Source organism: Gordionus sp. m RMFG-2023, chromosome 3 (genome assembly GCF_954871325.1).
Source record: "Gordionus sp. m RMFG-2023 chromosome 3, tfGorSpeb1-WG-v2, whole genome shotgun sequence".
Lineage (NCBI taxonomy): Eukaryota > Metazoa > Nematomorpha > Gordioida > Chordodea > Parachordodidae > Gordionus > Gordionus sp. m RMFG-2023.
Window position 1 is genome coordinate 2469344 of NC_088777.1, and position 25600 is coordinate 2494943.

The 25600-nt window shown below is 29.2% G+C and overlaps 1 protein-coding gene across 1 annotated transcript; it reads right to left on the reverse strand.

The window, feature by feature from the left end:
* Nucleotides 1–9682: 9682 nt before the first annotated feature.
* Nucleotides 9683–21955, reverse strand: LOC135926094 (gastric triacylglycerol lipase-like). The gene is made up of 7 exons (XM_065461777.1): nt 21760–21955; nt 16616–16817; nt 15023–15137; nt 14651–14913; nt 13042–13178; nt 11880–12020; nt 9683–9996 (listed from the first exon to the last, which is right to left on the reverse strand). The coding sequence occupies exons 1-7, from the start codon at nt 21922–21924 to the stop codon at nt 9730–9732; spliced, it is 1290 nt and encodes a 429-aa protein (XP_065317849.1). The 5' UTR covers nt 21925–21955; the 3' UTR covers nt 9683–9729.
* Nucleotides 21956–25600: the final 3645 nt, after the last annotated feature.

Genomic DNA, 25600 nt, shown 5'->3' on the forward strand with positions numbered 1-25600 from the left:
CACGGGCAAACACTTTGTATATCCAAAAAACTCTCAATATAGGAAAAGGCGTTCATTTAATTTAAAAAAAATAGTAACATAGCTGCCTGAAAAAAAAATGTCAACACCGAGAATAACATATGATTGGAGAACGCACCGCTACTCATCATATGGTCCAGTGCTTTTAATCCTTTAGCGTACCTAAAATGAGATAAATTTAAATTAATTTTTTTTTATAAATTTCGAAATTTCATAAATAAATCATTGAATGACAATATCATTAAAATTATATTCCTTCGTTCATTTTTTTTGTATCGGTCGATATAATCGATACAAAAAAATGTATATAACATTTATTGCAAATTACTTGACAAGCATCGACGCCGCCGAAATCTTCCCCGGCGCATATCATATTTTCCGTGATTTGAGAATCATAAAAGCTAGGTTCATTGCATCTTTCGTTGCTCCATGAAGGAAAGCAGCCCTCATTGAGGGTATTTTCATCACCGTATCCTACATATTAAAAATTAAAAAAACGTTCAATAGTTATTAAATAATTCTTTTTTAAAAAAGTATCATCTCTTTCTTTCTTATTATCCTATAAAATCATGCGGGGCTGGTCTGAGCCCTTCCCACTGATCGTGGAATCATCAATAGAAAATAATGAACACAACTCCAAACTCGAAAAAAAGTAATATTAATGTTATCTTATCTTTCAATCTCTATCTTTTTGGTCTAATTATATTCAAAGTTAAAAAATTAATTTAAAACTATAAAATTACAAGCTAACAATAGACTATTTATCACCTAAAAAGTCGATTATTTCTATCTTTCTCACTTTTTATGTATCTATTATATGTAACAGAGTTGTTAAAGTATGTATCTAGATATAAAATTGGGGTATCTTTATCTAGATATACTTTTAAGTTATATGTATCTGTATCTAGTTACCATCTTCTAGAGGTCAGCATTGGGTGGGTTTTTAAAACATAAGTCCGCCCACCCAATATTTTAAAAAATTTAACACAAGCCAGCTATCATAAAATTTATTTATGGAGATTCTTTCAATTTTAAGTATCTTATAAAAATATTTCAGCATTACACCTCTACAAGAAGTTTTATAATTATGGAAATTACTATATTAAGCATAAAGAAATATTCGATTTAAATTGTGGATAATTTATTTGATCTAATAAAATACTTATGAAAAAATATAAAGATATTATAATGTATTTATAATGCAAAAATAATAATTAACCGACATTTTCTGGATTCAAACACGTTTATTCATTGTTCCAAATGACCTTCCAGCAATGCTAAATTCTCTTTCAGAAGAAGCACTAGTTGCAGGAATTGCCAATATTTCTCTTGCTAATCTAGATAGATATGACAAATCTCTTTCTCGTTGTTTTTCCACTAAAGTAGTTTTAAATTTTACAAAAGAGTTTTTATGATACCAAAAAAAAGGACATTTTAATATTTTATATCCAAAAAGTTCATAAGAACCATTTTTTTAATTAATATTTACTTAAATAATTTTAAATTTTTTTAGCCCACCTGCCCGTCTATTCTTAAAAAATTTTTTTCCCGCCTAGCCGCCCATCTAATGAGTGGGCGGAAACCCCGCGGGCGGAAACCCCGCTCAATGCAGACCTCTACTACCTTCGAGATATCAATATATAGAATACCTTTTACTCCAGATAAAAATACTGATGAAAAAAGGGAGAGTTTATTAGAAAATAAAATAACGATACATTGTGAGTAGTTAGGGACACATTTTTTTTACTTTATAATTACAATTATTTTTAGTTTATTTCCTCGAAAACATAGATAGTTATAACCTTTAGTTTCACCCCACCCAGCGGCGCAACAATAAGTATCTTGGGATAAGGTTTCGCCCGAATTGGGTAATTGGACTATCTCACCGCTTTGATCCGATTCGAACTCCAATTTGATCAAGGCTATATCGCTGTCAAACTGATGGGCCTGCCCATAATTTGGATGCACGTACACGTCAGTTATCGTATTCACTAATTCGTTAGATTCTTCTCCGTACCTAAGGGTCCGGCCTATATGGACCGTGTAATACTTGAGAGGGAATCTGATTAAATAGCCATTATATTTTTTAATAAAAGGTAATCTTAAAAGTAGTTATCAGGGTTGGAAACAATTACTTCTAAAAAGGAATCAATTAGGTTCCTTTTTGGCAACCATATTGATAAATATTATTGTTTATGTTTTTCTTTTAAAATTATAATAAAATTTTCGGGTATTCTTAAAATCGTTGATATTTTTTTTAAAAATCAAGTTCCATTATTGCAGCCTGTTTATGGGTTAAACAAACTCAGGTTACGCAACATTAAAAGATAAGATTAACGAAACAAGATTGTAAATTCTCTACATAAATAATAAAATATTTAAGAAAGAGCTAAGAAATTATATTATATACATTTATATAATAAATGGGCCTAAAATTTTTATGAGTTTTCTTTCTCCGACTCCAACGTAATGCATTCGGAAGTAATTTTAATAATTTTCTTTATTATGTTTAAATTAGCAACAAATTTATTTCACTAATTTAATATATAATTATTTTTAAGGAATAAAGTAATTTGCAACAAAACATATACCATTTTTATATCTAAAAAATAACTAATATTGCAGCTTAAAAGCCCCACAACGGGAAAGCTCATTCTAAATAAATAAATAGTTATTAACCTAGAGAAACAATGAGCGGCTGTCACCATCCATCTAGATGCTACTAATATCCCACTACATGAATGACTTCCGTGCAATCTTATAGGAGCTAAGAATCTGTATTTTGTGGTATCGGCTCTTGTTCCGCCAACGAAATGCGTACTAGGTCCATGAGGTTTAACATTCACTTTAGTAAAAAAAATAAATAATATATTACTATTTTAAGTCAAAGAATATTTATATACACAACATCTTTGATATAGGTATTTAAATCAATTTCAAAATTCTCAGAATTATTATTCTTACTGTTTAGCATTGATAAATTGAAAAATTTTACAAAAAAAATACATACATACATTAAAATTCATTTGCAAAAGGCGCGTATGCAGGGGGGGGGCAGAGGGACATATCCCCCTCTCCCCCAAAGCCAAAAAATGCAGATGCCGGATTATATTTTTCAAAAATATTATTGTTAATATTAATTAAGTTAATATTTATTCCTATCTCAAATATATATTTAATTCATTTATTTATCACATTCGTCTACTAAGTTATTTTATCAATTAATTTCGATTTCAAGTTTTCCTTGGCGTAATTTACCTATTATTTTCAAATTTTAATGGCGTATTATTTATTTAAATTTCTAGTCAAATAACCTGAAACTCCTTGTCCAATAGGAAGAAAGAAATTGCAAGCTTGTCCAACGAGATCGAGTTCTCCCGCCATCAAGCATAACAGCTTTTATGGGGTTAGAAGAGCCATTATTAATGCTATTACTGAAATAACATAATGGCTTGAAAGAAATATTTCCTCAGAAGCAAGAAACTTATTGGATTCAATACTTATTCCAAATTTTTTTTCTCATTAGAATGTATTATTTAATTATACAACTATTTTATGTAATACTTTTCAAAAACATGACACTTGATTAAAAAGATGATAATAGCGGTGAGCATTTTGATAGAACTCTAGGAAATTACAGCTTATGTTGATGAAGAACATATTTTATATGTTATTGTTGAGTTAAAAGTTAGAGCTATACGTATTAAAAATTTGTCCCCCTCGACTTGCAGCAAGCAAGCTCATCCCCAAAACATTAAAATAGGATCAATAGAAGAGTATTATAAAACAAATGTCCCCTCTCTTAGATACATTTATAACCCAAATAAATGAATTGTTTTTAAATAATACGTAGATATTACTTTCACAAAAGCCTTTCCTACTATTTCAGATGTTGATAGAAAAAAATAATATTTGTTAGACATTTGAAAATTTTATAGTATTTTATGATGCCTTATTAGCTGATTAACTGTGATTAAAAGATCATCTTTGGTTGTTACAGTCCCAAAAAATGCTATGGATGCTCTGCATTGTTTCAAACACATTTTAGATTATATTCCCAATGTTTTAAAATGGTTGTATATATTAGCAACTCTTCCCATTCGTAAACTAATGAGAAAAACATTATCTTTTTTAAGAAGAATAACAGAGCCCTGCAGAGGTACCATTTTCAGAACACAGCCCGGATTTTTTAAAAATAAAATTTTCAGGCCCGACCCGGCTTTTTTGAAAATAAAATTATATTTATTTTCGATTTTTATAGCTAATAATGGCGATTTTAAATATTTGGTTTTAAAATATGCAGCTCGGCCTGGATATTTTTTTTAAAAAATTTTTAGGCCCAGCCTGGGTACGTTTAAAGAAATTATAATACGGTCCGGCCTGGGGGCCGGGCCTGCAAGTCTCTGAAAAGCTTACCTATGAAATACAACTTCTGAAAGTAGATTGAATGATTTGAATCTTTTGAATATTCGTAGGCGTTTGGCGCCAACCAAGGATAGATAATCGATAAATTAGCTCAAAACATACAAAATACTATTATACAAATACAAATATTCTCTAAGAAACTTTTTGCGTATTAATTTATATTTCCAACTTTTAAATTTTTTATACCTTATATATCAATTTTAAAGGCTCAAAAAATTCAAATTTCAATTTTGGGTCATTTAAGTGATTCATATCGTGCTTATATTCACTTTATATTTTACAATTCACATTTATTTTATAGTTTTTCAATGCCGGTTTATATATATATTTTTTTTTGTAATTTACATTAAAATTGTGTATTATAAAAGTTATTAGTCCTAATAAATTTATGCTTAATATCTTTTAAATAACATTAATATTTCTTAAAAAATTTTATTATCTCCCCCAACCCTCTCAGACCAAATTCCTGCATACGTGCCTGATTTGGAAATGTTTAGATAGATAAATAAATGTATACAGATCCTCATCTTAAAAAAAATAATTAAATTTTACCTCCTGGAGGTTGGATAGGTAAGGCTGGATAAGTTGGCCTTCTAGTGATAGGCAGAATAGGGTAAACTGGATGCACAGGTCTGTATGTTGGTCTAGGTCTATATGTTGGTCTAGGTCTATATGTTGGTCTAGGCCTATAAATAGGTCGAGGTTGGTATATAGGTCGGTATGTCGGTCTATACCTTGGCCTTCGTGCGGAAATAGGCGCAGGTTTATATATGGGTCTATGAGGCTCGTATCTTGGTCTGGGATTGTATATTGGTCTCCTAATTATATTGCGTCTCCAACTTTGTCCCTGATTATTGTTATCTATCCCTGGAAATGGCTTATTGTGGTAGGGGTTCCCGTTAAAACCGTGAAAACCTTGACGTGAGGACTGGCGCATATTTGGATAATTATCATGACTTGAGAGCATTCCTATGTTACCTTGTTCGTAACTTCTCCCACTTTGGTCATGTACATCACCATTATCTTGTCTTCTCCCCCAGAATACGTTGGATTTGCGAAGTTCATTATCGTCAAGATAATAAGGCCCACTTCTTTTCAATCTTGGGTGTTTCGAATTATTGGCTGAATTAAAGTCGTTTCGAATACCGATTGGCAACACTTTTGCCTTCGATGTGAGATTTGAGTAATTTATTTCCAAGAGAGTAACGTTCTTGTGAGCTTCGTGCATTGGACATAATAGAATAGCGGTGGTGAAGGGATGGGAAATATAGCTACTAGAAAAGAATAATATATAATAAATAATCATCTTCTTATTTAAATTTTAAAATGATCTAAATCATGATTAATTTTTGTTTTTTATAATTAAAAAATAATAATAATTTTTTTTTATATAAAAATGGTTTAATCCCACCTATGCCCCACTCAATATAATAATTTATTTAAAGTAATTTGCTTTCTTTCTTTCTATTATTGGTGATAGGCGATATAAACAAAGAAGAGATATGTATGTAGGTATAATAACAATTAATTATTATAACAAGTGGACTATCAGACTGTAACGAATAAATTGTAAAAGAAAAAGGAAGAATTTTGTTTTTTTTGTTTTAAAATATATTATATATGTATAAATATATAAAACGTTATAAAAATAAATTTGATAATCCTACAAAAATTAATGATATTTATTATTACGATAAGAAAAATTAAACAAAAAAATTTGGTAAAAAGAAATATAATTTTTACAAATTGAAGTAATTAATTAATATATTTGATAAAAAATAGAAATTTAAATAACTATAATAACATTATATTGTAATAAAAATGTAAATATATTCTAATCATCTTGTGGGATGAGGCTGCCCATGAAGCTGATGTAATTGGCCCTGTGAATTGCTATTGCGAGTCTTTGTCTTAAGAAGAAGCCTTCACGAGGTTCATCAGTTAGTTTGCGGATTAGCGATCCAAGTTCCTTGAAGAAAGAAAGAGCACGATTCCCAAAGGTAGTCAAGGTAGTGGAAATGATGGGAATGAAAAAGTGATCTTGGGATATCTCTGAATATTTTGCAATTTTTAGAAGCTCCTTGTTCTCCAGAATGTTAAGGAATTGATTGGAAGGAGCCAATGGATCAATACACGAGTAATCCCAGACCAAGAATTGACCTCGCTTCCAGGGAATTTGAGAGATCCCGTCAGGGCGTTTCCCATCAGATCTGAAAAGACCAGAGGGTTCGAGAATAGAAGGAATTTGAGCGGATCTCAGAGCTCTAAGAATTATAGAATTGCAAATGTTATGTCTAACGATGCGGCCTTTACATGAACGACAATGTAGGCTATGCCTTCCATTACTCAAAACAGCAGAACTGCAGCCGGCACAGATGTGGGGTTGGGTTACTAAGCAGTTTAAACGGATGCCTATAGCGTGAGTTAGTTCATTTTGGGTCAATTGTAATTGTAAGTTCGCAGATGGAATGGCTTCGAGAAACTCATGTCCAGAACTATTAAGCAGCGAGTAGAATAAGGGACGGTCCAATGATTGCATACTGGAAAGGAGAGATTCGACGCAGCTTGCAATAATGGGCTAATCCCAGTCCTTCTGCTTGTTCGTTTCTGGAATTGGGTGGTCGGCCATGAATCGAGATTTCCATTCAATGATGGCACTATCAAAGGAAGGGTCAGAATTTATGGAATTAGGATTGACTTGATTTTTGGTTAAAAAACAGCTCGATATAAAGGCAGTTAAGTAAAATATTTATTTTATATTTTTTATAATGAAATATTTCTCAAGTTTTTTTTTCTACAATATTGTTATTAGTTCTTCGCTTAGGGCGAAGTCGTAACGTCTACATCGTGTGTCCTATGTGAAACTCACATTGATAGTCTTGGACACCCCCCCCCCCTACACTGTCGTTTCTCAAAAGGCATAACTTCCTAGACACTCTGCTATCAATTCAATTATCAATAGAACCCTGAAATCCTTATATATTCCCTCTTGGCTGGAACCCGCTGGCCTTAGATCCGATAATCAAACCAGTCCGGATAGAACCTCGCTTGGGATTATACATGTGTAGATCGTTTTGCCAAATATTTTTCTGCCAACTCCACCACGAAAGTGGTGAATACAAAAACCAATAAATATTGCCACCTTAATAATGTTTCGTTCGTTCCTGTAGTCTCAGTGGATCATTTGGACCCCAAGCCCTTAAATTATTCAAAACAATAGGGCAACGGTTACGTTTATCCACGAGTGATCCAAATGAAGGCTTCTACTTTCGACAAAAAATATCTAGCGAAATCTGTTGATTCCAACTGCATATCCATACATGGGTTATTAAGCCCCACCTTTAATACCCCTTCTTTTAATTATATATTTTTATATTGATTATGGATATAGTATGTTTATATAAAATTATTATATTTTATAAATGTATTATAGTTTATTAAAATATGTTCTTTTAATGAATATGAAATAAAATCTTCAAATTTTAAAATAAATTATTATAAAAAAAAATTAATAATAAAATATATGTTGTTTTTCATTTTTTAAAATATTGTTTAATGTTTTAGATCTTTCCCAGATAAAAAAAAATCGAAGACTAATTGTTTATTCACTCCTTTCAACTCTTCATAAAATATTTTAAAACTTTTAACTTAATCATCTCTCTAATGAACACCCCATTATAAAAACCTATCAGCAACTTATTAGTATATAAAAATAAACTTCTTTTCTGCCGTTCTTTTAACTTATCTATCGAAGTTGGCCTTTATATACTTTAATTTAAAAAAAAATTATTACTTTTATTAATATTTAGAATACATTTTTTCTAGGGTCTAGCCAGAAAGAAAGAAAGAAAGAAATTTCCACCGAAAATAATTATTTATCTTTTCTACTCGCCAACTTTTTTTCCTTCTTTCTTTCATTCTTTGTTTCTTTTTTTTAAAGGATATGATTTTAAATTTCATTTTCCATACGTTTCGATGTTGTTTTTTCACGATCCATTCAATTTAATAAAGTTTAAATCGTAATTATGTTAATAGATAATCTAAAAATAATTCCCCTAAAAAAATCCTCAATTTTTAAGGAAAAGGGTGGGGTTTATTTTGATGATTAAAAAGAGGTTCATATGGTTTTTACTGGGAATAATTTTCCGTGATTCATATTAATAAATAGTTCCTTTTTGGGACTGAAGGAACTGTCTAAAACATTTTATCATTATCTATACTTTTAAGACGCTTGCGGATTATATGCTATTTATATATACTGAAGAGTTGGTATTTTTTTTTGAAAAAAAGAGGTAACGATAGCCCGCTACTTTAAAAAAGTAACGTTTATACAACACTGCTAGCAATTTTTTTTTTACTAATAATTTTTTTTAAAATCAACTTCTTTCTCCCGTTTCTATTAGCTTATATTAATATTTGGAATCCATATTTCTAGGAATCTAGCTAGACTCATCTAAATGATATGATAGTAAAATATCTACTTCGATTTGAATATTAAAATTTATTACTCTAAATTAAATAGGAATTTTTTTTTAATTACATCTTCCACACAATTAGAGCAGTTTTGCTCTATTCGGCCCAGTAACGTAGTTCCGGGGGGGGGGGGTTCCGGTTTGGACCCCCTCCCCCAGAGCAATTTTTTTTTTAAGATTATACGTTCAAAAGAGTTAAAAGTGACTTTATATCAAATAAATACCATGAATATTAATATTTTTCTGGTTTTGATGTTTGTGGAAGGATATTATATTACTATCGAAATTATTCTGGGTAGTATTATTATAAAGTCATTGAGAATAATCTACTAAATTATAATTACATATTAAAAAAAATATATTTATTATATATCCGAAGATATGGTTACGATTTTAAGATAAACCCGGCCGAAGGCCGGGCAAAAAGGCCGAAGGTCCATTAAAGGGGGGTCTGGTGGGCGAAGCCCCTCAGGCTTTTATATGTATGGCCCCCTCTAAGAAAAATTCCTAGCTACGCCACTGATTCTGCCAATTAATAAGAAACATCCTACAATTTTTAATTTTCTAAGGGGAAAGGTCTTAAGCCAAAAAATTAAGAATCAATATTTGGGAAAAAATTTTTCCCGGTTAATTATTTTCCCGTGGTTAATACGAATAAATAGTTCCTACTTGGGATTTATGTGAAATTTTTCGTCATTATTTGCACGGTTAGGCTAAATCTTTATTAATTTACGATATTTATAAAAAATAAGGTTACAATTCGTCATAAATTATTTTAATATATAAAAATGTTTCAAAAAAAAAACATAAATTCTTATGAGTTATTTGTTTTCTTAAATGAAGAATTGAATTCCGTATCCAGTATGGCTTGAATTATGACAGAATAATATTCTTTCGCGGCATTGATCCCGAAGACGAAATCGAAATGATTCGAATTATAGGATTTATAATTGCCCACCAGGTTTTGGATTAACGGAATCAACTTTTTCACGTCTTTAGGAACCGCTAACAGATCTTTGAGTCCCCAGAATATCATTGTCGGAATTGTCATTTGAGTTACATCGTACGATGGTGGTATATACTGATATGTTGTGATTTTTTTTTCAAACACAAATATTTTTTAAATATGGTCAGCTTAGTATTAATAGTGCATGAAAAATATATTTTTTATATTTTTAAGAGAAACACACCATAATAATATAATAATACAAATAGGTTCTAATCTATTGGCGATATAGAAAATATACTGATAGATTTATTGATAAAAATGCCTTTTTCAATTCATTCGACCAACTAGGGTACATCGAAATGCACTTTGCAAAAATTATGAAAACTAAGTATTTTTGACTAATATGATTAGAGTAAATATCTCTAATGGTATCCTAAGATTATCTCTTTCTAATGTAACTGATTTTTCAGAGAACACGCTAACAGAGTTAAACCCTTCTCGGTAGGTAGAGTTACAGTGTCAATTACTATATGTTTCAAAAAAGAAAGAAAGAAAGAAAGAAAGAAAGAAAGAAAGAAAGAAAGAAAGATTTTGGTTACAAAAAATCAAAGACACACTTCGGTTAAACATAGATAGGTGCAAAAGACATGGTGCATTGGAACACCATAATTTGATTATATTCAGCAATTATTTTAGAATTTAAAAGTAGATCTGACTAATAGATTAAGCCAAAATTGACAACCAAATTTGCGTATATATGAAATATACCTATATTATATATTTTTATGATGATTTATCAAACAAAATTATGTATATATATAGTGTAAAATATTAAGTAAACTACACTGTATACTATTTGAATATTGTGTCAAAGTTTACATTCTGGGTTTTCCTAAAATTTCTTTATTAAAGGACTTAAATATTTGATTTTATTAATCATTAACACTTACACTTTTTTATAAAAATCTAAAAATTATTTTCTTTATAAGCAGTGTCCACAACTTTTAAGTAAGGTTCTTTTTTTTAATTTTAATATAAATCCATACATAAATTAGAGCTTAAGCATCCTGCCTCTCATTTGTCACGAAAGTTTACGTGAAAATATTATCATAAAACGCGCTAGTTATTACTTTGGTCTTCAGAACATCTTTATCAGAAATGTTATTCAATTTTATGCGTAGATTTAAAAGGTGATTAAATAAAACATGCTTTATTATAAACAATAAACATCGTAAGGGACAGATATAGAGATTTGTATCAGGATTATCTAATTTGTGACAGTCTAAAATTTTAAATTTATTCACAGACACGCAAGCCCAAAACCCTTCCAAAAACGGGATAAAAATTATTTTAAAAAAATCCGGGGCAAGGATTAAAAATGAAAGAAAGAATGTAAGAAAGAAATAAAGGAATGAAAGAAAGAAAGAAATTCAAAAATAAGAAAAATTTAAAAAAAAATTCTGTCGCAAAAAATCACAAAATTAAAATGTGGGCTGGGCTTGAAATGAAATTTTTTTTTCAAATCATGGCGGACCTAAAATTTTGACCTATGCCGGTCTCTTATATTCTCCCAAATAAAATAAAGCGCTATAACGGGTCTTTAAGTGCTGATTAGATTCGGGGTCTACTATTTTGAAAAAGAAAGAAAGAAAGAAAGAAAGAAAGAAAGAAAGAAAGAAAGAAAGAAAGACTCTCTTCTCTTCTCTTCTCTTCTCTTCTCTTCTCTTCTCTTCTCTTCTCTTCTCTTCTCTTCTCTTCTCTTCTCTTCTCTTCTCTTCTCTTCTCTTCTCTTCTCTTCTCTTCTCTTCTCTTCTCTTCTCTTCTCTTCTCTTCTCTTCTCTTCTCTTCTCTTCTCTTCTCTTCTCTTCTCTTCTCTAGGTACAGGTGAATCGATCATAAATAATAGCTTAATATTTTGGGACTAAAAGTTTAAAAGACGAAAAATAAACAATCACTATCAATTGCACCTAAAAAATAATAATTAATTATAGGTTTAAAATGAGAGACACATATACCTTTCCATATTTTATTAAATTTTTGAAGAATCCGTAATCGTACTTTCGAAAATCGCCAGTTCTAATGCTTTGGCCAAAGTGGGCAATATTTCTTACAGAAGTTCCGGCCGGATAATGCCCATAGATCACTGGAATTCTGCTCTATTCAATATCAATTAATAAATTTTATAAATTATAATATTTATAATATATAATTACCGATTAATTATATTAATAATTAAATTTTATAGTCGGCGAAGAGGGAAGAGTCTTTAGGGCGGTTCCCCTATAAATTTTATTGGAGGACTTTAGGTTGATTTATCGTGGACCTTCGATAGTAGGGTTATATTTTTTTGAATTTGTTAACAGCTAAATTTAAATTAAACAATGCTAAACTCCAAGGCACTCTAAACTAGAGGTCTAAAATCGGCCGGTTTTAATCCGGACGCACACCAAGCCATTGCTCTTTAAAAAATATTAACCCACTAGCCCCCCACCCCCGCCGATAGGGTTTATTTTTAATTCAACCCCCCCCCCCCTTTCCTCGCACATATTAATATAAAAAATTTAGTAATGTTTTTTAAAATATATTTTATCGGTTGATTTGGTTCTTTATTTATATACTTTAATGTTTTTTTTTTAATAAATAGAGGTCTGTTCCTCATAATTCTTCCTAAAAAAAATATTTTTTATAATTCTTAACACCATTGTCCTTCCACTGTTTTTAAAAAATAGTTATCAAATCGCCCGCTCGGTCTCTCATTAAAAATCTTTAAGCGAACTTGGCCACGTCCTACCCTAGAATAAGGATAGCGGGGGCTGGCGAACGAGCAGGTTAGAATCAGCCAATTGCAGACCTCCACTCTAAGCCATCCCTCTTCCCACTAAAATCAATAAATTCTCCTGCAGGTTATTCCCCCGCCTCTAAACCTTCAATGACGCGCGGACAACTTGCCGCTTTTCTAAATAATATTTAGAATTTTTAATCTGAACTCAGGCGACGTAAAAAAAAAATTAAATTTTTATGGGAAGAAATTAAACTTCAACTTATTACATTTGTTTTTATTCATTTTATGAATTGGAATATAAATAAAATAAATATCTAATACATCCTAAATTAAAAATATATCAAACTAAAACTTAAAAGCTAAGCTAACAACTTGATAAAAAATATATATTAAACTTCATTAAAATTTCCTGTATACGGACCTCCAATCAAGTACAGCATATGTGAGCACACTTTGAGCGAGATTCCGTAGGGACAGACCGACATAGCAATCCATTGTACCATATGGTTACTAGGCAAAAATTCTTTGCGCCCTTAAAATACGAGTATAATAATAATTTTTAGTTAAGGTGTGAAAATTTTTTATATTGGTACGAATATTTTATTCGATGCCATCAATATTATATTAACTTATAATGTGGTTATTTCAATGTCAAATGAGCAAGAAAATTTATAGATTTTCTAGCCGACTCCTTTCGTAGGCACTTTATACATGTTTCTAGTATATATCAAAAAAAAACTATTGTTAGGTCATTAGCAAATATATCACTAGAGAGATAATGGGGATTAAAAGATACAAAAAACCGCTATTTTAATATCCTTTTAATAAAATTTAATTTTAATTGTATATAACTTTAAATTAGTTCGACTATTGATTCTTAATATAAATAACTAAGTCAATAATTGATGATGGTAAACGTCAAAATTAAATTTCAATATATAGGCACATCTTATATCCATTTGAAAAAATTGTTTCTGTTGCCTTAATGTCAGTGGCCGTTTTCTGCGACACGACAATCCTAATAGGTTGATCGGAAAATCTTTGGTTTCGGGCTGGTTTTCTCATAAATGAGGATGGTAAGCGTCTCGGTGCCATGTTTTTAACATCTTGGCTCAGATTATTTAATATATATTTCTACTATTTATTCTTTTAAACCATTTTTAAAAAAAAAAAAAAATTTCTTCAATAATTAGCGCGGTTGGGTAATTATTTAGAATATATATATCCCAGAATAATGCATAAAACTCTTTAAAGATGACGCTTTATGTGCCCATTTCAATAGTGATCGCATCATTTAAACCGTGCCTTTCTATTAGCCGAAATCTAGAGGTTTGCTTAAAATTTATCTGATTTTTTAGCATTTTATCAGATTAAAATATCGATATATAATGTCTTCTATACGTTATTAATACGTTATTCTGGATATTTTTTTTCTTACGTAATTACCCAACCGTGCTAAATATTGAATAAATTATTGGGAAAATTGTAAAATGAATAATAGAAGAAAATTTTTTAAATTTTCTGCATTAGACGACCAATATTTTTTTAAAAATACAAATTTTTATGTTTTTCCCTTAAATTTATCAATTATTATCATTGTTAGAAAACAAATAAAACTTCGTAAAAAATTTATTTAACATGAGTAAAAGGCTAAAAAAAATAGCCTATTTTTTTTGTAACTTTAATCTCCATTATCTGATATAATATAAATTGTTAATGAGCTAAAAAAAATTTTAAAAATATTTTACTAAAAACGGATATAAACGTGTCTACAAATTTTTAACGAAAATTGAAATGGATCGACAGAAAGGTGTTTAATTTTGATATTTGAATGACCCTAAAATGTTGATTTTTAATATACAAATTTAAAGGAGGTTTATTTCTGATGACAATTCTATTACTTAGATTCTACATCTAATATATTTATATATGCATAAATTCTAAATTTTGGGTAAGTATACAAATTTAATATGCGAAAATATGATTTTAAAAAGGCAAATTAACCAAACATTCTGGATGCAATTTCGTAAGTCTGTGTTATAGGAGCGAATAATCGAATGGGAGACCGAATATTTTTTAAGTACGCTACGGGCGCCATCGCGAAAAACATCTTGACTTTGTTGGACATCTCAGGATTTTGAGAGAAATGCGCCAATGCTACCATGCTCCCTTGAGAATGTCCCACGTAATATAGGTGATCTCTGTTGGTAACCTTGATGATAAAATCGATGACAGCTGGAAGATCGTATTTGGCTATCTCGTCGAAACTTAAAAAAAAGAGGATATTGTTAATAATACATTCGATACACCTTCTTTTTAATATAGAGAACAAATAATAAAGTTAGAGAAATAATCTTAAATTGGAAGGATTTAAACCTCCAATCCCAAAATTCTGTATCGTTGGTGGTGTATTTTATATGTTTCCTAGAATACTTATTACCTCTTGTGTCTCCTAACCAAACATCTAAATCATTATCGGCCATAATGAATGCTGCAAATAAATATAATTTAAAAAAAACATTTAGTTAACTACGCCACGTCTTTAATACTCGGCCATCCATATTTTAAAGTTTTTCCAAGATTTAGACAAACTTTTTGAATTTTATCCAATCAAATATCAATATAATAATAATAATTACATAATTAATATCGAATTCCTAATGTTTCTAATTTTTTCATGAAAATTTTGTATTTGTATACATAGTTCCAGACTTACTTTTAATATACGCGTAAATGCTCTAGTAGGGTTTGACAAAGAGCCCAATTTCAAATTAATATATCTTAACTTCTATTTATTGTTATGTTGGTATCTTTATTCAAAATTGATTACCATAAAAAGTGATATCTGTTACACTTATTATAAAAAGTATCTCTACCTTAAATACTATTTCAGATGTATTGGTATTCTATTTTGATATCATTTATTTAACGGATAATTTAGTTTTATTAAAATCAAGGCAATTAGAAGATAACATTATGAATGTAAACAATATACAAATATCCAAAACAAAATAACATAATGAATAAAGTTTATTTTTATTGTCATCTAGGGATACCTAAAATCGATATGAAACACCTAATATATAAAATCAAGAATTTATTCGTATTTATCTGTATCTTGATAACTCGGCTAATTATACACTTGAGGATCATATTCTATTTATGTATTGAAAGGAGTTGATAAGCTCCCATATCTTTTGAATTGGATTTAAATTGATGATTATTCGAAAATATTGTTTGTAATATCTTAATCATTATTTGATTGTCTTGGATTACCCACTACGCTAGATAAAGTTTTACTCGAAAAAACAGTGTCGAACGAAGAAATGAAAGTCTCACTAAACTTGGATTCATGGCTAAATATCAGTTTACCTCTATTCTCAAAGTCAAATTATTTATATTCCTGTAAGAACCAACTGCAACTTCTTTTCAACCTGGTTACAAAATTTATATAAATTTAATTTAAAACATTTTTTTAACGGAATCATTACAAAGCATGTTTATTTATTAAATGTTAAGTTATATTATAAATAGAGATTAAACTATGTTGTTTTTTTAAAAAAAAGGGTATTTTAAGGTAATATCAGCAACCGGTATATGGCAACTAAATACATGGGTAGACAAAAGTGATTTATATAAAATGTATTATTCCTCCAATAAAATCCTTTCATTCACTTATATACTATAGTTTAATAATATAATTTAGTGAGTTGTTATAAAAATTTCTTAATTTTTTTTAAAAAAATTTAGTAGTAAAACGTATAAGGAAAAAAAAACAAAGATGGCCATAGTTATAATGACGTCGGATACTTTATTTTAACCCCATTTATATATTTCTACACTTTAAAAATAAAGTTTTTATAAATTAAATAAAGCAAAAAATTAAAATAGATAATTTATATTGAGAAGGAAAAAAAAATATGTATTAACCAATCATACATTTTGATGAGGTCTAAATTTAAGTTACACCTAAACTCTGGTTCTCCAAGTTCATCAGGAAATCACAAGAAGTGCATAGCAAGCCGTGCTGTAAGTAAACGGAGGCCTTTAGGTTAGACGCGTTGTTCCGCTTTTTGCCGAACGGGATTCTATGTAACTGCAGCACGAAACCATCTTCGGTGGTAACCTCGTAATTTTCGTAAGGGTAACCCTTGGATTTTATCAAATCTGCCTATAACAAGTTCGTATTTTTTGGTGAATAGACAAGTAAAATGAATTCGTAAATATTGTCCAAAATTTTATAAAACTTTTCGTAAAGCAATATTGTATTGAGATAAATACGGTCGGCAAATATCGTAGGGACGTTTTCCGCCTAATTCTGCATTTATAGTGGGAGATCAGAGTCGGCACGATTTAACAGCTGATCAATTTTTTAAAATCTAATGAAGTCATATCTTTATATTATATTAATTTTCCATTTTTAATTTTATTCGTGATAATTATCGAGGAATTATTGATTTTAAATCATTAAATGATTTTTCGAAAAAATAGCTCAGTTGTTAAATCGATTCGAACCGGACACCGCTATCAATCCAGTCGAATATATTATTGATTTACCGTCAGCTGTGAACTAACATATGTTTTTATAAAAAAACAACAAATTATTACTCAATTTCAAATACGATTTCGTCAAATCGCAAAATATTTCTATTTTTATTATACATTTTTTTAAAAAAATTTACATAGAAATAATAAATATTCAATTTTCAAATACGCATAATTTTTTAAAATAAATTTGAAAATATAATATTAATTAAAAATTTATATTAAAAAAAGAAGCTCATATTTGCCCCAAAAAGTGGGTTGTGGGTTATATTTTGGCCTTGTGTGAATGGAAGGGTTAAACCCAAATATTGTTCCCCCCCCCCACCTTTTTTTTATAATAATATGGAAATATTCATCAATTGGTAACAAAAAATTTCCTATTTTTTGAGATGTTTCGATAACTTTAATATTTTTTTTAGTTATCCTTTAGCCGATCATATCACAAGTTTCCCTTTTGTTAGAAAATCATATGGTTTAAAATATACGCTATAAAACACGCGATTAATTAGCATGAATTTTAATTTTTTAAAAAAATTAAACTATATTTTTATTTTTATTTTTATACTATAATACGTTAATCATAGATAATGATTCTTTCATCTCTTCTACTTTATATCTGGTATTTTTTTAAATAATAACTCTTATCAGTATCTTAGATCTTTTATTTTTAAAAGAATTTTATAATGTTTACTTTCTTGGTGGAGAATAGCCATATCAATGATTCTTTTGTTATTTTCATTGATTCTTTTGCATTAATATCATTTTTTTTTTGCCAAATTTCCTTATTCATATTTATATGAAACATTTTATAAGTTTTGGCAATGTTTAACTCCAATGAAAATGTGTTATGAATAGGCTAATAGCCGTTGCCCAAGATTTTGCCATGGAAGGAAAAGCATTATCAGGGAATTTTTATACACCATAAATTTATTGAAAATTCTTTAGGTTCACTTATTGTAGAGTTCTGGCTGTTTTGTTTTTCAAAAAAATTAATTACACTTATTTTTATAAAAAATGCCCTTTTTTTCTAAAATTGTTGAATTTAAATTCGTTAAATTTAAAAAAATCATTTCATTTTGTTTTTCTTTTGAAGTTATAAGTGATATATTGTAAACATACTTTGAGGGAATAGGGATGGAGACATGTGGGGAGCAGAGGGGGGTAATATTACTTATCTTAAGATGGATAAGAGATGCACCTTAATAGAAGTAGGAGGATCAAGACCTAGAGGAAGGCCAATGATGACGTGGACAAATGTGATAGCGACGGATATGAGAAGCATGGATCTTACAAATATTGATGTATTGATGCTCAAGACCGTCAAAAATGGAAAAGGAAAATTAGAGGGATAACTGGCCTACACGAGTAAACCTGGAAACTGCGATAAAACGGAGAAGAAGAAGATGACGATATTTACGAAAACAGGCAAAATACTGATAAAGTAAAAAAAAATTCCTACTTACCCACCCCTTGTGCCTGGAATTATTAGCGTTGAATGTTATGTCGATTTTATTATTACCTCTTCTACAAATATTGATAAATTTAAATAATTAATTCAAATAATCACTATTGGAAGAATATAAATATATTTATCGATATTTCACTCTCCAATTTTTTTTTTTGATTTAAATTCACACAATATGTTTGTTGGGTATAAAAATATACTAATTTGAATGATTTTGAATGATTTTGAATTTGTTGATTGTAGATTTGTTTAAAAAAAAATATTTTTTTTTGTAGGGATTTAATTTAACGGATCAACTCGCATTTATTAAAGAGTTATGAAGGAGTAGCTTGTTATTTGGATGATATTTATAATAACAGGGAATAATAGAGAGAAAGACGAAAATAATATTTTTAAAAAAAGTAGTTAAATATTTAGACAGAAAGAGGAAAGATAGAAGAATGTAAATATTTCCAAACATAATCTTCCAATTTATTAACCTTTTTAGGTATTTCAGTCATCTCTTGAAATTCCATTATCCAATTTTTTTCAAGTAGATTTTTTTTGTATATTCTTTTATAATTATTAGAGATAATTCTAATGTTCGTTCTTCATATTATTTTACTTTTACTATAGTATGACATTATCTAATATTTACAATGTCTTAAAGTACTTAGGGACATAAAATATAAAAAAATAATATTACAATTACTACAGCAAGAAATACTGAGGCGGTAAAAATTTTACCAGAAAAAAATTCATTTCAAATTTTGCAGACATGGCCAAACCACTATAAATTATTAGAAAAATAAAAAAGGAATGCAAAGACACCTATGAAGAAAATAAAGTAAGCAATTAGTAGTATCCCAGTATTACAATACAATAATCTAAAATTGCAAATTATACTAACAACAGATGCTTTATAGAAAAGGAACTAATTGCATTTGTCTCAAGAAGGTTAAATACTGCAGAGATAAATTATGGTCAAATAGAAAGAGAAGCCCTTGCCAACATATTTTGGGGTTACAAAATTCAAAAAAATTTATATATGGAAATAAAGTTCACATTACAAATAGACCATATAATGAGTTTATTTCATTCCAAAAATGATATACCGACAACATCCACTGCCAGAATACAAAGATGAACATTATTATGGTTAACCGATATGAATTATAATTCAAGAGTAGCTGACAAATAGCTGATACTGACATGCTATCTCGATTACACATACAAGTGAACTCAAACAATATTAATATAAGAAAATTCTGGATCAAATACACGTGAGGGAATAAACGCCTTTGAATGCAAACGAAATTGAAATGCAAAGTGATGCACTCTCTTAAGTATACAGGTATGCGATAGACGGGTGCCCAATTAACTATGATACCTTAAAGGAGTATAGCCAAAGAAGATGAGAAATCACAAGAGAGAAAGGTTGTTTACTGAGGACATTTAAATTTTAGTACCACAATAATTCCAAAACAGTGTGTTAAAAATGAAACATTAAGGGACATATTGGCATGGTGGAAAAAATGTAGATGAGAGCGTGGTGGGTTAATATAAAACAAGATATAGAGACATGGGTGGAAAAATTCAGCGAATGTTAGGAACAGCACGATATGACGTCATCATCGATTCAAAATTGGCCACACCCACCTAAAGCATGGCACCCAGACATATTGATTAGGGACCATTTAAAGATCATTAATGGTTAATAGTGATAGACGCTAACAATCGCTGGTCAGAAATATTATTGCCTAGTACAATCACTGAATTCACGATAAAATCAAATAAATCATTTTGCCAGATTCGATTAACTCAAGATAATAGTTCTTGATAAGGGACCACAATTCAGTAGTAAAGAATTTAATAATATTAAAAAACGGAATACAATTAATACACGGAAGTCCATATCAACTACAGAAAAAACGGTAGCAAACCGAAATGGAAAAGGGCAGAAAACAAATCCTAACTTCGGCGAGATTCTATTAAAAATTAAACCTAGAGGATTTACTAGAACAAATATTTGAACAGGAGAACAAGAAGGAAAAGTTAGAATATTATACCCAAAAAATTAGAAATTAATGAAAAATTGTAGTCACGCGTGTACAATAATAAAGAGAAATAAAAAATTGGAAAAAGTCATTATTAACACTGTAATAGAAATTCACTTTAAAAATAACAAAGAATTCTAAGGAGAAAGGATGCCAGACAAGAACCTGACGGAAGTATTGAAGCGGAATCGGGAACTAAAATAGAGTTGAGGCATGACCGGTTCCCTACGAGAGTCAGCACTAAATCAATAAGATTGGGGGTTGTTATGTATCAACAGTTCTGAACTGTTAATTTATATTATTATACATACAAAAAATAGATTATTTTTATACTCATGCACTTTTGAATCTTTTGAATGTATAATCTAAAAACTTTGCTCTAGGGGGAGGGTCCTGACCCGAAACTGCTAACTAATTCAGAACCCAAATATTTTTATTCGTGGTGAAAATTGTTTTATATTTCTAGGGTATTTACTCGACACATGTTGATGATGCATTTTCTGTTAAATAGGAATTTTCTAAATTTAAGAATCGCGTTTGACTTGAAATTTAGTTATTCTTAGTTTTCATGGATTATACCACATGTTATTATCCATTACTACTTAAAATATATTTGATTTTTTTCTTAAGCATTTTATAGAAACCAAAGATCTTCGTGGGTCTTAATTTTTTTGACCAAGCCCGGCCCGACTTACCCCATGACCATAATAAGTATCAAAAAAAATTTACCAATGACAAGCCCAAGCCCATAACCAAAAATTTAATTTATTGTATTTTAATAAAAATAAACAATTTTTAAGCGTATTTAGGCAATAATTTTGTTTTACAATTCTGATATTTAAAAAAAAAAAATGGCAATATTATATTTTAAGTTAGCAACTGTTTTAATTAACCTGAATTTAAATTTAATAATTTTAGGCCCAACCCCAGCTCGCTAAAACAAAAAATTAAAAAACCGCGGGCCGGCCCATAAAGATCCCTGATAAAAACCGCATAATTTTGAAGAAATTTCGCCAGTAGTATTTAAAGAATGAAATTAAAATTATATAATATATAGAACATCATACTGGCGTCATAGTTATCTCCGGGTCTAATGGGCGAAAGAAATACTCTCTAATATTTTCAAAGTCACTGATATAGGGATCTGGTTCCTGCATTCCTACTATATAAATACTCTCACCATACTTCGTTCCATCAAAGAATGAGATCAAGAACAATATTAATACAAACATAAGTTCGCTCGTTATTTTTTTTTCGCATAAAATTATTATTATTTTCCTTAATAGAATTTTTTTGTATCTGACCAGATCTTAAGATAATAAAAATAATGATAATAATAATAAGATAATGATGTTTTACAAGCTGGTTTATATATATATATTATAAATCTTGTGTTATTTTATTTACATTTATAATAAAATTTTTATAAAAATATCTGATAAATTAAAATTAGGGATTTAGTTAAGAAAATATCTTTAAGTGCCAAACCATATTAAGAAAAAAAACTAATTAAGATTAGCTCTATAATCCCTGCAAATCAATTAAGTCTAGGACTAATCTCTTCAATACAATCTGGTAAAATATTCGAAGTTATCGGTTAATTTGATTCCAATTATTTATTTGTAAATATCCGTAATTAGTCTTTAAATATCCGAAATTATTCGTAAATATTCAAAATTATTCATCTAAATATCTGAAACGAAATTTTTTATTTTAATTATATTTACACAAACCTATTAATATATATGTCGTTATCCCCACGTTTCCGAATCCCCATGAAAAAAAATATATATAATTACTTTTTCTTCTCTTTTTTTGCGGCTGGCACCATATAATTAAAAGGCAAAAATAAGGGATTTAAAAAGATTAAAAAAAAGTAAATAGTATAAAATTAAGGTATATAATAAAAGAAAAGGGATGAGGTTAAGACATTTTTTGTTTTAAAAAATATATTTATAAAAAATCCGAATTATTGAAACAATTATTCAATGCAATATGGCATTTCGTTGAACATTAAAGCAGGGACCCGAACCGGTACGGTACGGTTCAGTATATAAAAAATTATAAAGGTTACGTTTTGGTTACTGTTCTTGAGAAGAAATTGATATAAAGATTCCGTTCGGTTCAGCTAATTATAAAGGTTTATAAAGGTTCATTACGGTTAGAAATTTTTTTTTTATTGAAGCAACACCATCTACTAATTTATATTTATTATAAGCATCTATGAATTAAATATAAAAAAAATTTATAAGATTCAAAATAACTCATTTTTAAATATATTAATTGAACTTATAAGTAATATATTTTCAACTATAAATGGATTCCTTTTTTGTTCGTTGTGACGATAACACAAAAAGCCATTTCTACAGAAACTTGTGTTGCGGGAACCGCCAGTACTATAAGAGCACGTTTATATAATTCTGGATATTCAAATTATTACCATTTCTAAAATATAAAATCTGAACCGATTTAACCGTTTTTTTTATAAAGGATCTTTATACTCCTTCAAAAAATAATTATATCTGTTCGGTTTCGGTTATGGTTCAGATATTTATAACAAAAATAAATTTATTTTAAAAAAATATTTAAGGGGATTCGGAATTTTTTTTTTAAAATTCAACAATTAAATTATATTTTTTTGCCGCGCCAGAAAATTTTATTTTTAGTGATATTTTGCTTTAAATAAATAATGTGGCAATGAAAATATTCACGCCATTTCACGCTAACCACTAAAAAAATTTCGACCCGACCCGCTCGCTCACGAAAGGCAATATTTTGTTTCACGCCCGAAAATTTACGGTGTTTTTAAATTTTTTCGAAACTTTATTGCTATAATTTTTTACACTTTTTTGAATTTATTCTATTTATTTCTTTAATTCCATAATCCATAATAACAAGGACATATCATAAATCCAAATTTTTACTTAAAAAAAAGAAGACTGTTATTTTTTTTTATTTCAATTGTTGTAGGCCTTTCTTCTAATAGGCGATTGGCTACAAAAAATAACCTTTCACTAGAAGCCGAATTTGCCAGGACTGATAAAATTTTACTCTCTAATTTTTCTCAAAAAAAGGAAATAACATTTCCTGCTTCCAAAACTTCAAAATATTGCCATTGTTATTTGTTTTATTTTTTAAAATTTAATTTTGATAATATTGATATTTGTAAATTTAAAAAAAAAATGATAAAACAACTAAAATATTAAAACAACTCTTTAAAAATATGTAAAAATATATAAAATTACTAAATAAAAATATATATTTGTCCTTAGCCTTTTTTTTGAAAAACATTTTGATAATCTCAACTTAAAATTTGTTCGTTGTTATAAATAATTTAGTTTTAACAATCTCTATATGAGTCTGACCTTATATGGCTCAACCTAAAGATACATAGTATTTTTCCTTATTCATAATTGATTTTTAAAAACGGCTAACTCAATATGTACCTGCTTAAATGTTCAACGAAATGCCATATTGCATTGAATAATTGTTGCAATAATTCGGATTTTTTATTAACAAAAAAGTCTTAATCCCTTTTCATTCATTATACACCTTAATTTTATGCTATTTACTTTTTTTTAAATTCTCTTTTTAAATCCGTTATTTTGGCCTTTTAATTATATGGTGCCAGTCGCAATAAAGAGAAGAAAAAGTAATTATATTATTTTATTTTTTATTCATGGGGATTCGGAATATTTTTTAAATATTTTTTAAAAAATTGGGATACCGAATCCCACATGATTCTATATCCCAATACGACATATATAAGAAAAATATTTCATTCATTCATTCATTACCACGCCAGAAATTGCACGAAGTGCAATTTCATCACCCACCAGGAGTTGTAGCGTGCACCATGTATATTCACTAGTATATAGATCCTATAAATGATGTATACCCGTTTTATTATAGTGGACGGTACCACTATGTAGTCAGCTAGCATAGTAAAGAAGAGAGGAGTAAGAAAGAGGGGATCTATTAGTTCCGTTACCGGCAAAATAGTGTTAAGAATTGTAGCTAATATTAATAATAATAATGTACCTGACACCTGGTTAGATTTAAGAGATGGGAAAAAAAAATTTCTTAATGTTTGGTAAGTATATCCTTGGAAGATAACGCAATGTCTATAGAATCCATGTTATTCACTATTATCATTATTAATATTGAGCCTGGAGATCGTTATCATTATCAATATTCACGGTTTTAAGATTATCATTGACTTCGTCAAAAATCATAATTCCTATTGCGCCAAAACATAAGTTGTCATTAGACTGGGGATAAGAGATTGGAAATAAGGCAGTGTGAGAAATAGTCTGATACGTCCACGATTCCTGCTCTAGTTTAAACCATATTTAAGCATGTATTGCAGATGTTCCTTTAAATGTTTCTTGTTTTTGCTGAGTGCAAGAAAATCTATAAACGTAAGATTGATCAAGTCCATGTCCTTCAGACATTTTGCCAGCCAATAGTATTTGGGGATTCTTCGCTTTCCATAATCCGGGGTCCACTTCATGGACGAAAATATCATATTATCTCGTGAATGTCTTAAGCAGTGGCCGAGTAATTCTAATCTCCTCAAAGGAATGAGTCTTTTGATAGGTAGGATGTCGCACCTGTTCCAGAGAGTTGTGTTTGGGGTGTTGTATGGATAGTAAGTTTTAGTGATTCTTCTTAAGCACTTGTTTATGAAGGTCTGGGATGTGTTGATGTTGCTTTTAGTGTCCTGCCATGTTTTCAACCCGTATGTTAAGATGGGTAGAATTAGGGATTTAAAGAGTCTTATTTTTAGGTTCGTAGATATCTGGTTGGACGACCATAATTTAGTTAGCTGATGATATCGGGATCTGGCCTTGTTGGTCCTCGACTTAGTATCCAAAATGGTGGTGCCTAATGACATTATTCTGGTTC